The sequence below is a fragment of the Tachypleus tridentatus genome, chromosome 3 (genome assembly GCF_004210375.1).
Source record: "Tachypleus tridentatus isolate NWPU-2018 chromosome 3, ASM421037v1, whole genome shotgun sequence".
Classification (NCBI taxonomy): domain Eukaryota; kingdom Metazoa; phylum Arthropoda; class Merostomata; order Xiphosura; family Limulidae; genus Tachypleus; species Tachypleus tridentatus.
In genome coordinates this window covers 31751922-31768521 of record NC_134827.1, presented here as the reverse complement: position 1 = coordinate 31768521, position 16600 = coordinate 31751922, and the positions used below count along the sequence as shown (strand labels likewise).

General features: G+C 34.6%; 1 protein-coding gene across 1 annotated transcript in view; it reads left to right on the top strand.

The window, feature by feature from the left end:
* LOC143245782 (cell adhesion molecule Dscam1-like) overlaps positions 1 to 16600 on the top strand; it is a 100417-nt gene that overhangs the window by 49907 nt on the left and 33910 nt on the right. Inside the window, exons 8-10 of the mRNA XM_076492036.1 lie at positions 9504 to 9677; positions 11276 to 11423; positions 13369 to 13517. Coding sequence (XP_076348151.1) covers positions 9504 to 9677; positions 11276 to 11423; positions 13369 to 13517 — 471 coding nt within the window. The remainder of the gene's footprint in view (positions 1 to 9503; positions 9678 to 11275; positions 11424 to 13368; positions 13518 to 16600) is intronic.

Sequence of the window (16600 nt, the reverse complement as noted above, 5' to 3'; positions counted from 1 at the left end):
CCATGCCGGGCCCCAGCACACAGGATCAGGTATAAAAGGTAAAATTAATTTTACAAAAACTAGGCCCAAGACTCTAACGCTTTAGAATAGTTGATCATTGTTCTTCAGGAGAATAAAGGGTTAAGAATGGTTAACTATTGGGAAGCGTTAGAGTTTTGGATTTGTTTTTAAAATTTCATCATGTGGTTTAACATCTTTAGAAGACGACTTCAGGTGATTCTATTTGTTTTAAAATATTTATTATCTTTGAATAATTGTTTAAAAAACAAGTTCAAGTGTAAAAACAACAAGGGTAAGATAAAACAAAAATTAAAAGCTCCTAAAGTTCAGTATACTGAAACGTTTTAGATCTGTTCAAATATGAGTTGTTCACCTGTTGTTAAAGGTCACTCGACCCCCCAGTTTCAGAGTTAAAAACCAAACATTTCAATTAACAAATATCTAGTTCATATGATTAAACCTATCATATTTTTAACAAAAGACGAATTTGTTGTCAGAACACTTAAAATAAATTACTTATTTCAGCATTTGCAACTGTTATAGCGTTAATGTCTTTTCTAAGCATAATTATAGTTAAGGTTTTTACACCAGAGTAAAAGTTCTAATTCATTTTGATTTAATTAATCAATTTGAATTTAAAATAAAAATTATAGAACTCCTTCCATCTTTATCTCTTTTTTTCAATAAATATTATAACTGTGTATCATTTGTTTTACGTAAATATTTAGTGTATTTAGGTTAATTGTCTAGCAAAAGTTTAAAATGCACTAAAATGATATCCTTGTTTTATAGCGATGTTAGGGTAATTCAAATATCCAGATGAGCTGTTCAGAGCTCACTGAGGAAGTTAACAGTTTGTTATATGATACAGTTTATTATAAACACTCCATAATTACCGACTACATTTAATTGGAAATATAGCTTTATTTCATTCAGTATTAAATGAATAACAAATATATGAATGGAGTTCGTTATCACTTTGAATATGTGCGGATTCTATAGCACCTAACACTCATGGAATGTTAAAAACACATTGGAAAGAATTTCATTTAAGACCACTTCCAATTTCATTTTGGGCATGTTCTTAAAAAGGGTATTTAGTATTTATGGATTTCGAACTTTCAAAAGATTTGTTTTATTTTGCAGTTAAGCACAAAGCATCACAATCGGGCTATATGTGCTGTGCCTACGTCAGGCAAAACCCTTTTCTTAGGTTATAAGCCTACATTCTACAGATGAGCCACTGGGGCTGAGGTGAAAATATCAATACAACCGGTTCTACATTTATCGTGTATAATCCTGAGGCCAAAGACATAGAGGGCCAACTGGCGTTTCACGTACAATCAGTTCTACATTCATCGTGTATAATCCTGAGGCCAAAGACATAGAGGGCCAACTGGCGTTTCACGTACAACCAGTTCTACATTCATCGTGTATAATCCTGAGGCCAAAGACATAGAGGGCCAACTGGCGTTTCACGTACAACCAGTTCTACATTTATCGTGTATAATCCTGAGGCCAAAGACATAGAGGGCCAACTGGCGTTTCACGTACAACCAGTTCTACATTTATCGTGTATAATCCTGAGGCCAAAGACATAGAGGGCCAACTGGCGTTTCACGTACAACCAGTTCTACATTTATCGTGTATAATCCTGAGGCCAAAGACATAGAGGGCCAACTGGTGTCTCACGTGACGGATCTGACCCTCGAAGGTATTTTATCCAGTCCCTATTTTAACAGAAAGGATCCTGGGGAATAACTGATATATTTACAAAAAAAGAAGAATCTGTAGAATAGTTGGTCTCTTTACAAAAGTGTTGATCCTAGAGAATAACGGGTCTCTTTACAAAAAGAGAAGATCCTGGAGAATAATTGGTCTCTTTACCAAAAAAGAAGAAACTGGAAAATTACTAGTCTCTTTACAAAAAAGAGAGGAACTAGAGAATAGTTGGTTTCTTTACAAAAGAGAAGATCCTAGAGAATAACTGGTCTCTTTACCCAAAAAAAGAAGAACCTGTAAAATAATTGGTCTCTTTACAAAAAAAAGAAGAACCTAAAGAATAATTGGTCTCTTTACCAAAAAGGAGATCCTGGAAAATAATTGGTCTCTTTACAAAAAAGAGAGGAACTAGAGAATAGTTGGTTTCTTTACAAAAGAGAAGATCCTAGAGAATAACTGGTCTCTTTACCCAAAAAAAGAAGAACCTGTAAAATAATTGGTCTCTTTACAAAAAAAAGAAGAACCTAAAGAATAATTGGTCTCTTTACCAAAAAGGAGATCCTGGAAAATAATTGGTCTCTTTACAAAAAAAGAAAGGAACTAGAGAATAGTTGGTTTCTTTACAAAAGAGAAGATCCTAGAGAATAACTGGTCTCTTTACTCAAAAAAAGAAGAACCTGTAAAATAATTGGTCTCTTTACAAAAAAAAGAAGAACCTAAAGAATAATTTGTCTCTTTACCAAAAAGGAGATCCTGGAAAATAATTGGTCTCTTTACAAATAAAAGAAAGTGGAAAATTATTAGTCTTTTTATAAAACAGAAAAGTTGTAGAATAATTGGTCTCTTTACAAAAAGGGAAAAACTGGAGAATAATTGGTCTTTTCACAGGAAAGAAAAACTGAAGGATACTTTTTTTTTTACAAAAAAGAGAAAATGTGTAGACCAATTAATGTGTTTACAAAACAGGAAGATTAATTAGTTTTGTTGTACTAAATGAGAAACTTGAGCAAGACAGTACATTATGCGATTATAATAAGTTGGTAAACATCGATTTATAAGCACAATAAAGTTACATTATATTTTGCGAAACATGCTACATATGTTTATAGAACACTGGCCTGTCTTCTTCCTCAAAAATAAATCACTTTATTATGCTTATAAATTGTTCTTTACTAACTTATTATCGCTAAATGATAAGGAACGGTAAGGTAATTAACCTTTTTTAAACGGTGCGTGTATGTGTTTTCTTATAGAAAAGCCACATCGGGCTATCTTCTGTGTCCATCGGGGGGAATCGAATCCCTGATATTAGCGTTGTAAATCCGTAGACTTACCTTTGTTCACAGTGGTGAACCTTTTTAACGGACGAGGTAAATGTAGAGTAACTGATCTCCGGAATTTTGTGGTTGAAAATGTTAGTCGTGAATTTCAGATTCGTTTGTGAAAGAAAATTGAAATCAACTTACGAATATTAACTGAACGATGAGTCATCTGAAAAAACTTAACTTTACTGGGTTTTGTAATACAGTAATTATCCATGAAGTACAGACTGTAAAATAAGTATTAACGAAAGCAGTGAATTTCTCCAAGACTTCTTTAACCAAAAATTCGAGATTATTGGAAGGTTCAGAAAGAATTTGGAACGACGTTAGTAACATTTTTGCTTGAGTTCTTTGTCGTGACGAACTTGTAGTCAAAACTAAATAAAATGTGCAGTTTGTGAACTGGTGGAAAAGTTGTTTACTCAATGACGAAAAGTGTTTTATGATACCATGTTTCGTCTCTCCCGTTACCATGTTTCGTCTCTCCTGTCATCGAACATGCTCGCCCTTTCACTCATGGGAGCGTTACAATGTCACAGTCAATTCCACAATTCGTTGATAAACAGTGGCCCACGAGTTAGCAGTGAATGGTGTTGACTAGTCGAATTCCCACTAATTTACCAGAGTGTTTCAGCGTTAAGCCTAGAAACTCTAATCTTATCACTGGCCACCGAAGAATTTGAGTTATCAGACAACTCAGTAAATTTATATCATTCAGTTTCTTTGCTCTAAGACTCGTAAAGACTTTATCTACGAGTTTCTATTTAAATCTCGAATTGTTCGTAATTGTCCAGCTTCTTGGTCGAATTGGAAACTTAAGTGTCCACTCAAGAGCAAAAACTTTGTATTTAGATCCCCAATCAATCTCTAAGAAAGTAGGCCTCACTCACTTTAGAAAACACAAGATGTCTGTTTTCATAGCTCAATCAATTTTCTTCAAAGATTTTCTAAGAGACGTTTGTGAAAGTAGTACTGAATAATGGAAAAGTTATTCCGTATAAATAATTCATTTTGCTATTTGGAGACAAAACTAGATGCCTCCATGAACACAGATTATCAAAGGACTAGGGTTAAAAAAAAAGTATAATGCAGATTTTCAAAATACAAATCGATCAAACAAGGAAGTTGTTGGGTCGAACTTCCGTTCTTTTAACACATACGTATTTTTATGCTTTTAAAAATAAACTTTAACTCGTATTGTCAAATGACTAAGGATATTATAACTTAATCAAAATATTTTATCATGACTAAGTAAATTGTAGATATTTTTTCATTTAGCTTTGAAACTACAGAAGTTGTTGTTTTAAATTAAGGACAAAGGTACACAATGGGCTCTCTGTGCTCAGCCCACCACGGGTATCTAAACCCGCTTTTTACTGTTGTAAGTCTGCAGACATATCGGTGAGCTACTGGAGGGCAACTACACAAGTAAAGTAATAATTAACTTACGCTCTTTTAATATATTAATATAAATATATTAGACACGGGAACAAAAGTTAGTCCTATAAAATAAACTTTATTCTAGACTGTTGGGACCCATCTTGAACCTGACAATGGGTTTTAACCATCTGTTGTTATTGCTGAAGACAATGTTAGGAAGTGCTATACAGATCTTTACCCGTTTTCATTGTTGAAGAGAATGTTAAAAAGTGTGATAGAGATTTCTACCAATCTCTATAGTTGAAGACAATATTAGAAAGTGCTATACAGATCTCTACCCGTTTTTATTGTTGAAGCCAATGTTCAAAGGCGTTATACAGGTCTCTGCTCGTTTTTATTATTCAAAACTATATCAAGAAGTGCAACAAACGTCTCTATCAGCGAAGGAAACATAAATATCTCTAATTCTTCAACGGATTATTTTCAGAACTACATGGGAATCTTGGTACATTTTGACATTAGATTTCTATAAAAGTAAAGGGCTTGATATTTATATCCATACTTGTGTTAATTTAGATGCAGCAAACTATGATAATGAATTTTGGTTGATTGGACGTCAACTGCCTGTTCCAGAAACACAAACATAGTGGACGACTTTTCGAATGTCTTCAACCTAAACAATGTATCAAGAGCTCGAGAAGTGGTTAAGGCACTCAACTCGTAATCTGAAGGTCGCGGGTCCGAACCCCCATCACACCAAACATGCTCTCTCTTTCAGCCGTGGGGGCGTTACAACGTGACGGTCAATCCCACTATTCGTTGGTAAAAGAGTAGCCCAAGAGTTGGCGGCGGGTGGTGGTGACTAGCTGCCTTGCCTCTAGTCTTAAACTACTAAATTAGGGACGGCTAGTGCAGATAGCCCTCGCGTAACGTAGCATTGTGGTCTTATGCACTTTATAATATTCGTGATAAAAACTGGCTTTCAGCTCTTGTTGTTTTTTATTATACCGCATAAAGAGCGTTTCAGAAAACTTGCAGTTTAACTAACGAATTCTAGTGTCACCAAAAAACCTCTTCGGCAGTGAATTGTGAGAGACAAAAAGAGAGATCTGATTCATCACTTTTAAACACCGCTGATTCTGAATCTTCAGAACTGAAGAAGAGCGTAACAAAAAAAAAAACACATTTCACGTGATTTTTATCACAAATTTTAGGGCTATCGGGTTTTAACGTTTCGCTGCTTTTGGCGCTTAAATTGTTATCTTCATAAATAAATCACTAGAGGAATCATTTTGTTTTGTTTGTAGTTCTTACAGCAAAACCACAACGGGTTATCTGCTGAGTCCACCGAGGGGAATCGAACCCCTGGTTTTAGCGTTGTAAAAGCGTAGATTTACCGCTCTACCAGCAGGTGACAGAGGAATTAGAAAATGGGTTTAATATAATACAGAATTATTAAAAGTTCTTAAATGTGTTTGTCCCCCGCTGGTACAGTGATAAGTCTACGGATTTACAATGCTAAAATCAGGGGTTCGATTCCCCTCTGTAGACTCAGCAAATAACCCGATGTGTCTTTCCTATAAGAAAATTAGACACACGCTCGTGTTTATCATGTGTTTCCAAATGAATGTTATCGACTGACTGTGTGAGGTTAAAGATTAGAAACCTTCTTCAGGTCCTACAACGAGGTTAACGATTAGAAAAACTACTTTTTAGATCTCACAAACTGCAAAAGCTTGGAGATGACAGGCTAATTAACCTTTTGGTGGCATTATTAAAATTAGTAATTATCTTAAACACGAGTTATCTGTCTCTCAACTTTTAAAACAATTATCCTAATAGCTATTATTTCATGAGTCTTAAGAGTTGGAACAATTTTTGCTTCGTTTATCACAAGGTAATCAATATAAACCCTGTTTGATTTTGAATTAAAAGCTTCTTTGATGTCAGTTTTTAAAGAACATTCATTATTGGCTCGTGCACCTTAAACAAAACACCAGAATATTTTTAAAAAATTCGTAATCCTCTTGAGCTCGAAAATAATGTTATTTTCTTTTATTTCTTTACATGACCTACTTGCAAAGGTCGTTATAAAGTTCCAAGTGTCTGTCTCTGTGTCGTGATCTTAAGGGTAGATTATGAGCTAAGTTTTCCAGTCCTCTAGGTAACGAACAAAGCGTGTAATATTTATGCGACTTATTTAAACTTAAGGATTGGACAGTGGTATGCGTTGCTTTCATTTTGGGTTCTTCTGAACTGTCTCTGATGTACTACAAACCTGATTACGGATTTTCGGACATGAATTATCAAGAGGCAGTAATTCGAAAACGAAATAACCGTTTGAAATTATAAAAAAAGAAAAAAACCCAACAAAAACACTTCAATTGACGAAAGTGGATATTTTTATCAATCTATATCAGTTAGGTAGAGAAAATTATATGTACTGTCCCGGAAGCTGTTTTTGACTTTTATTGTTGTTAGTCAGATAATATTGAAATATTCCTTTTAATATACTTATATATCTATCTATAAGTATAAGAATTTAAGCAGAAAATTCAAAAATAATAAGGTTAGATCCCTTTAATAACCTTGAACATGATTTTGAATTACAAAACTTCACGCAGAAAATACTGAAACAATAACAGAACCTTCCATTATGACACCTAACTATAAATATGAAAGTTTATACAGAAATTATTAGAATAATACGAAACGGCCCCTTTAGTAAATTTATACAGTTAACTATAAATATAAAATATATTTTTTTAGTTTGATTCTCCTGTACAAAGTAAAATAATAAACAGTTTTGTTACTAGAACAACCTTATTACAAGTAATATATTTCTTTCTCTCACCATTTAAATAAATATAGTTTTAGAATTACACTATGTAACAAAATTGTTACTTTTTCTTGTTCCTGGACAGAAAGTGTTATTTCTCAATTGTTTAGGCCTAAAGTAAATGGAAAAGATCTATTTTTATCTTCAAACTTTGCTTTTGTGACCTGGAAACGTATAACGAAAACATGATGGGAGACTATATTTGGGGGCTGATACGTGAAAGTGATTTACATTACAGTCGCAAATCTCGAAAAACTACTCACTTCTAAACATGTTTGTATAACTTTAGTATAAATACATGTAAATCTTGATTCATATGTTGTTTTATTCAGACCTTATGTAGATGAAAATGTGCAAATTTGCCTGTTTTTACATAGAAAATAGGTTAATTTCTAAATTTCATTATCCAGGTAACACAAGCAAAGTTTGAAGGAATAATGACCATTTTCTGTACTTTTACAACACAAGCAATTAAGAACTAACACATACTATCCAGGAACATAACTTGTGTTACATAATTTTACGTCAGACTGATAAATGATGTTATCCTTATTATTTATAGATTGAAAGGACCTAATATAGAATAATGTTTAATATTATTATTGTAATGTGGTTCACGTATAATAATTGAAAGGACCCAGTAGAAAATACTTTTATATTGTTATTGAAATGTGGTTTATATATAACAATTAAGGGAACTCAATACATTATAATGTTTTTATAAAGTTACTAAAATGTGACTTATGTATATTAACTGAGGAGACCCTATACATAATAATGTTTTTATGTTGGTATTAAAATGTGTTTTTTTTGGAAGGCATAAATTATTTTTCACCAAGTCGAAATGTATTCAAAATCCTCAGAAATGACTCTCCACTTCCAATACTTCTAAATCTAAGAGACATATGCTCTGTATCTGTTTAAAAAGGGCCCGGCACGGCCAGATGGGTTAAGGCATTCGACCCGTAATCTAAGGATCGCGGGTTCGAATCTCCGTCACCAAACATGCTCGCCCTTTCAGCCGTGAGGGAGTTATAATGTAACGGTCAATCCCACTATTCGCTAGTTAAACGAGTATCCCAAGAGTTGGCGGTGGGTGGTGAGGACTAGCTGCTTTCCCTCTAGTCTTACGCTGCTAAATTAGGGATGGCTAGCGCAGACAGCCCTCAAGTAGCTTAGCGCGAAATTAAAAAAACACAAAAACAAACAAACTGTTTACAAATGTCTGTATCTTATCCTTCTCTTTCTGAGGTGTTTCTATGTTTAGTCTTTCTATTCATTTTCTAATATTAACAGTTACGTATCACCCGTATTACAGATATGAAAAGAAAAATAAATACATGTATTACTTTGCTTCGACCTTATATGAGAAGAAACAAGAACAACAAGAAGAAAAGAGTAGATAGAATAGAGGAAATGAAACTTGTTTATCATGCTGTGATTTCCCGCCACTTTTCTCGTGCTGAGCGATTTATCATGTCTGGGAGAGATAAAACAAGGAGTTGTCAATATGTTGAAATAACTAGACGGTCAACTTCTCGAAATTATGAATATACCGCACGAGGATGTCTTGAATTGTTCAACATCCAAGTTACTTGCTTTGTTTCCAATTTCGCGCAAATCTACACGAGGGCTACCTGCGCTAGCCGTCCCTAATATTGTAGTGTTAAACTAGAGGGAAGGCAGCTAGTCGTGATCATCCACCGTCAGCTCTTTTACCAACGAATAGTGGGATTGACCGTCACATTATTACGCTCCTATGACTGAAAGGGCGAGCATGTTTAGTGCGACGAGGATTCGAACTCGCAACCCTCGGATTACGAGTCGAGTGCCTTATCCGCTTAGTCATTCCAAGTTATTTATAACAAACATTAAAAACGGTAATTTGTTCTACAATTTACGTTGGAGTGTTTTGGTTTTGAAACTATATCGGTTTTCAATCTCTTTCTTAAATATGTTGGCTATGCTTGTCGTAGGAGTATTACGTACCACTGTACCGTAGCAGTGACGTCAGTGATAAATTACTATGATTTCACGATAAAGCTACAATACATACAAACGTGTATATTTAGAATTTAGACAGTTTGCGCTATGCGTCCAATTGAAGTATATATATATATATATATATATATCAACAAACTGATAAATCACAACCAACATTTTGCAACATCAACAAAATCTATCCATCTGTCCACTTATCTTTCTGTTTACATATTCTTAAGAATGTTTACCGTTTTCAGCTGACGCTCCCAAAGACTTTGTGCCTCTCTACAATAGCCAACACTACGCCATCTTTGACAATGGCTCTCTTTCCGTCAGAGATGTGGTTAAACAAAATGAGGGCTTCTATCTCTGTCAAATCAGCAACAATGTGGGACCGGATCTCACCAAACTTATCTCAGTTACTGTTTATGGTAAGGAACACACTAATTATTATGTTAAAATATAGATCAATTCTAGTGTGAAACGGTAGTAATGCTATAAGTGTTAACAATGTAATAATCACACTAATAGTACAACACAATAACACAGTAGTATAGATTTCTCTATATTGTTTAGTTATTTGAATATCTTAAAATAAATAGTTATGTTATAGAGATTTCTACACTTAAGCTCAACAGGTATGCACACTTATATACACCCTTGTGCAAATTAATTGAAACAAATGGTCATTTTACAATATTTTCAGCATGGCGGCCATTGTAGGCTCGCTGGACCCGCTGATTTCCTTTAATAGCCATTTTTTCACACAGATGGCGTCATTAGTTGTGTTTTGCAGTACGGTCGATCTATTTTTGGGATATATTATGTCATTCGAAATTGCGTTAGAAGGGCAAGGAGACCAGTTAAAAAACAACTTCTTACCAACTCAATGAAGAAAAAACGGTATCAATGGGGTCTGAAATACAAGAACTGGACGCAAGAACAATGGAGGAAGGTGTTATTCAGTGACGAGACTTATTTCTTGGTATAGGGTCAAAGAAGTCTGCACGTTCGCAGATCTCCAAGTGAGAAACTTCGAGAATCTCACATCAATCAGTTCGTAAAACATTCCTTGAAGAAGACGTTTTTGGGGGTTTTCAGCTACTATGGAGTCGGAGGCTTACATATTGTAGAAGGTATGATGCGAGGACCACAGTCCATCGAAGTTTTGCAGAGAAGAGTCGTTCCAGAATTGAAAAAGAGATTTCCAGATGAATCTGGCATTTTTCAGCAAGATCTGGCTCCTTGCCACACATCGAAACTTGAAAAGAATTTTATTACTTTTACGCGAATAAAGGTGCTGGACTTAAATCCTATTGAAAATCTTTGGGCGATTTGTAAAGAAAGACTTCGGGGAAAAGACTATACTACGAAAGATAAGCTAATTGAGGCCATAATTGAGGTGTGGTACCGCGATCCAAAAATTAGTAAAGATTGCAGTCAACTCGTGGACTCGATGCCAAAGCGGATTAATAATCTTCTGAAAAATAAAGGCGGTCATATCACGTATTAATTTGTGAGTAATTTTTGGATTCTCAGAAATGAAACGCAAAAAATTGAAAAAATCGTAATTTCCGTCTTGTTTCAATTAATTTGCATAAGGGTGTAGTTGGTACAAACTGAGAGACGGATGTTTCAGAAGTTGTCATCTCTTTAGCGTCCCCTAACGGCCACCTTAGAAGACCGTTTTTACATTGAGTTAAAAATATATTACACGTGAAGATTAAGTTCGTTTGCTCGTTAACGTGTTAAATGTATTCAGAGGCGTTGCGCGGGGCGCATTTTCCCCGCTAATACAGCACATATATATATGAGAATGTTGCTTAAAAGAGGGTATTTGTATATAACCTAAGCACGTAAATAAACAGGACCCTAACACACAACTCTTTTAATTCTACAAATACTTTGTGACTAATATCGTTATAAGATAAAAGGAAGTTTTACGATAGAGATTTACAGTAAATATCGTCTAACTCTGAAACAATTATCTTGTTTTTATCAACAATATTTTTCTGATATATTCTACCAGCGCCACCTACAGTGCACGTACAGCACCAAGTGCACACAGTGGTGTTAGAAGAGACACTTGAAATTCGTTGTGAAGGGGTAGGAGATATGCCCATGAAAGTCACGTGGACAAAGGATGATCGTTACATCACTCCTTCGTATGACGGGAGGTAAGATACATCCACGTGATAATGTAGAGGTGAAATATGGATTAACCTAGCATTTTTTTTATACTTGTTTTATTTTTCGTCTTTAATTTCTAGTTAATCACTTACTTTATTGTTAGCGTAATTGGCAGCCACGAAGAACTTATTGATATATAGTTTTCAACTGATCTAAACTTTTACAAACTTTTATAAGCCTCGTTATTAGTTTAGTTATCAAACATTATAAAGAAGTGAAAAAAATATGTCGAGTTACTAAATGATTTGGACGAAATGAATTTCAAGAGAAATAAACATTATTTTGTTTTCTACATGTAATATAATAATAAAGAACCGTAGGAAGCAGTAAGACCAGTCAGGTCATGACCTGGTCACTTTTTCTTACGTATTAAAACTTTCTTTTGATTCAATACATTACATTGCGTGTGTACAGTATTTGTAGTTAAAATGGTCAGCGGAGTATTTAGGTAAAATTACATGGGATGTAGGACCACAGAAAATTATTAGCCCTTGGGCCCACACGACCCTAAATCGGCTACTGAAAATGGCTCAAGATTCAATCTCATAGTTTAAAAATTTTCAAAAATCATTTGGGGAACCATACTCTCAGACCCCCTAGAAATGACAATATGGGAATACCCTTACCAGTGTAGAATTGCTTCTTACAGTAATGTAATATAACTTGAGTCATCTGTCTGTGTAGAAAACCACTTATCTATCTGTTATTCTATACGTATGTAGATATATAAATACTTAGTTAGTGTTGTATAATCCTGTTGTATTCAACGTTTCCTTTCGCTTTTCCACTTTTTTATAAACCACCACTTAACTTAAAATTAATGTTTTCCCATTTTTATCTCTTTGACTTTTCTGATTCACTTCCATCAAACATTTAAGTGAAAAAACAGTTACAAAGGAAATGACGTATTATAACTTCAGATACTAGTTACATATCTTCACATCAGAATTGTAACTGGATTTAATGAGATAAGACGTAGAAAACCTCATTCATTTCGACCGTTATTAACTCTCCTTGTTGTCATAACCAGTCGCACAAAATACAGCTAATAAAGAAGACGGAAATAAAAATAATCACAATAGAATAAAACAGATTTCACTTTAATAGATAACCCAAATATTTAATGCCAAGAGTACTGAAGTATCTCACGTCATGTAATAATGATCACTGTTAATTTGTGAGTTGCTCAAAATAACCTTCTGGTATGTTCGATATGATGTGGTTAAGTAACTTTATATTTATTGCAAGAGTTACAGAATTTCTGGTTTAATCCTGTATGTTTTTTTTATTTGTAGTTTTTGAAATTTTAGCGTCAATATTAACACTATTGCTTTTGTCAAATAAATAAATAGAACTTGAATGTGACTTTTCCAACAATTTTAAGCAAAAACAAATGTTCTTTTGGAGAAACAATAACAGCTTATATATGTGCATCACAACGAAATTCATGAGTTGACGCATGCGCATTTTCAGTGAAACTGATAATACCAGTTCGAATTTAAAATGAAAATGGGAAAATCACATTCAAAGTGACACAAAAACCTCTAAGCATTCTGACAGTTTATAAAATTATGAGTCAATTAATACCCACTAGACAGTTGGTAGACATCTGTAAGTACACAGAAGGTCTATGTGGCTCACAACTATCTATGTAATTGAAACCACCCGATCAGTTGACAACCATTTAGATAGTCCATAACCATCTAAGTGATCCATAGAACAGATGAAGTGTGTTTATATATAAATAAAAGCCATTTATACAGTTCGTAACCGCATTAGCGCCACATAGAACAGAGAAAGTATAGCCATGTATAAACAAATGTTAAACATGAATTTACCATTCCAATAATATATCTATCAGTAGAACGTTACAATGAGAAAATATATTCTTTTGTGGATACTATAAATTATATTTTTAATTAATTGTCTCAGGTATATTTTGGAAGAAACAGCCAAAAAATCGATGGTCAGGTCTGTGCTATACATATCAGATGTACAGAGAAACGACTCTGGGTTATTCATGTGTCACATTTCCAATATGTACGGGAATTCAACAGGAATATTTCAGGTAGTAGTGCAAGGTGAGATATTTTCAACGTGTTTTTCTCATCCCTTCTTCTTTTATTGATATGTTTTTCTGTGAGAGATACAACAGTTTAAAGTTATTTCAACTGTATTATATTATATACTATCTTGTTTAATGAGATTTCTGAGCAGGCCAAAACAGTCTTAAAATAAATTTGTATGGATTACTAATACTCACGAATAATACACTCAGGAAAAACTTAAAACATTTCTTTGTTGTCACGGAGCAGCTACATTTCGTTGGTAGATACGACATCCAGATAATTGGTTTGTTTTGAATTTCGCGCAAAGCTACTCAAGGGCTATCTGCGCTAGCCGTCCCTAATTTAGCAGCGTAAGACTAGATTATTACACACTGCCAACTCTTGGACTGTTCTTTTAACAACGAATAGTGCGATTGACCGTTACATTATAACGCCCACACGGCTGAAAGGACGAGCATGTTTGGTGTGACGGGGAACCAGCGACCCTCATATTACGAGTCGAATGCCTTAACCATCTGGCCATGCCGGGCCTCCTGTTAATACGGGGAGGTTACTTAATTGTCAGAGTTTTGAAAACCTGACGTAGCTTGACTTATGACGAACTGACACGTCACGTTCTTCCATTTACGATGTAAGCGATTGGTAATTATGTTGATGAGATCCACTGAAGTTTCCAAGGGAGAAAGGCTTAAATCGTTTAAATATTTCCAGGATTGGGAACTGAATATTGATAGTGCTAATGGATGTGTAAGTGTACCAATATATAAAGACTCCTAGGATTGGGAACTGACTATTGATAGTGCTAATGGATGTGTAAATGTACCAATACATTAAGACTGCTAGGATTGGGAACTGACTATTGATAGTGCTAATGGATGTGTAAGTGTACCAATATATAAAGACTCCTAGGATTTGGAACTGACTATTGATAGTGCTAATGGATGTGTAAGTGTACCAATATATAAAGACTCCTAGGATTGGGAACTGACTATTGATAGTGCTGATGGACGTGTAAATGTACCAATAAATTAAGACTGCTAGGATTGGGAACTGACTATTGATAGTGCTAATGGATGTGTAAATGTACCAATACATTAAGACTGCTTGGATTTGGAACTGACTATTGATAGTGCTAATGGACGTGTAAATGTACCAATACATTAAGACTGCTAGGATTGGAAACTGGCTATTGATAGTGCTAATGGATGTGTAAGTGTACCAATACATTAAGACTGCTAAGATTGGGAACTGACTATTGATAGTGCTAATGGACGTGTAAATGTACCAATACATTAAGACTGCTACGATTGGGAACTGACTATTGATAGTGCTAATGGACGTGTAAATGTACCAATACATTAAAACTGCTAGGATTGGGAACTGACTATTGATAATACTAATGGACGTGTAAGTGTACCAATACATTAAGACTGCTATGATTGGGAACTGACTATTGATAGTGCTAATGGACGTGTAAATGTACCAATACATTAAGACTGCTATGATTGGGAACTGACTATTGATAGTGCTAATGGACGTGTAAGTGTACCAATACATTAAGACTGCTATGATTGGGAACTGACTATTGATAGTGCTAATGGACGTGTAAATGTACCAATACATTAAGACTGCTATGATTGGGAACTGACTATTGATAGTGCTAATGGATGTGTAAGTGTACCAATATATAAAGACTCCTAAGATTGGGAACTGACTATTGATAGTGCTGATGGACGTGTAAATGTACCAATACATTAAGACTGCTAGGATTGGGAACTGACTATTGATAGTGCTGATGGACGTGTAAATGTACCAATAGATTAAGACTGCTAGGATTGGGAACTGACTATTGATAGTGCTAATGGATGTGTAAATGTACCAATATATAAAGACTCCTAGGATTGGGAACTGACTATTGATAGTGCTGATGGACGTGTAAATGTACCAATAAATTAAGACTGCTAGGATTGGGAACTGACTATTGATAGTGCTAATGGATGTGTAAGTGAATCAATACATTAAGACTGCTATGATTGGGAACTGACTATTGATAGTGCTAATGGACGTGTAAATGTACCAATAAATTAAGACTGCTAGGATTTGGAACTGACTATTGATAGTGCTAATGGATGTGTAAGTGTACCAATATATAAAGACTCCTAGGATTGGGAACTGACTATTGATAGTGCTGATGGACGTGTAAATGTACCAATAAATTAAGACTGCTAGGATTGGGAACTGACTATTGATAGTGCTAATGGATGTGTAAATGTACCAATACATTAAGACTGCTTGGATTTGGAACTGACTATTGATAGTGCTAATGGACGTGTAAATGTACCAATACATTAAGACTGCTAGGATTGGAAACTGGCTATTGATAGTGCTAATGGATGTGTAAGTGTACCAATACATTAAGACTGCTAGAATTGGGAACTGACTATTGATAGTGCTAATGGATGTGTAAATGCACCAATAAATTAAGACTGCTAAGATTGGGAACTGACTATTGATAGTGCTAATGGACGTGTAAATGTACCAATACATTAAGACTGCTAAGATTGGAAACTGACTATTGATAGTGCTAATGGACGTGTAAATGTACCAATACATTAAGACTGCTAGGATTGGGAACTGACTATTGATAGTGCTAATGGACGTGTAAATGTACCAATACATTAAAACTGCTAGGATTGGGAACTGACTATTGATAATACTAATGGACGTGTAAGTGTACCAATACATTAAGACTGCTATGATTGGGAACTGACTATTGATAGTGCTAATGGACGTGTAAATGTACCAATACATTAAGACTGCTATGATTGGGAACTGACTATTGATAGTGCTAATGGACGTGTAAGTGTACCAATACATTAAGACTGCTATGATTGGGAACTGACTATTGATAGTGCTAATGGACGTGTAAATGTACCAATACATTAAGACTGCTATGATTGGGAACTGACTATTGATAGTGCTAATGCATGTGTAAGTGTACCAATACATTAAGACTGCTAGAATTGGGAACTGACTATTGATAGTGCTAATGGATGTGTAAATGCACCAATAAATTAAGACTGCTAAGATTGGGA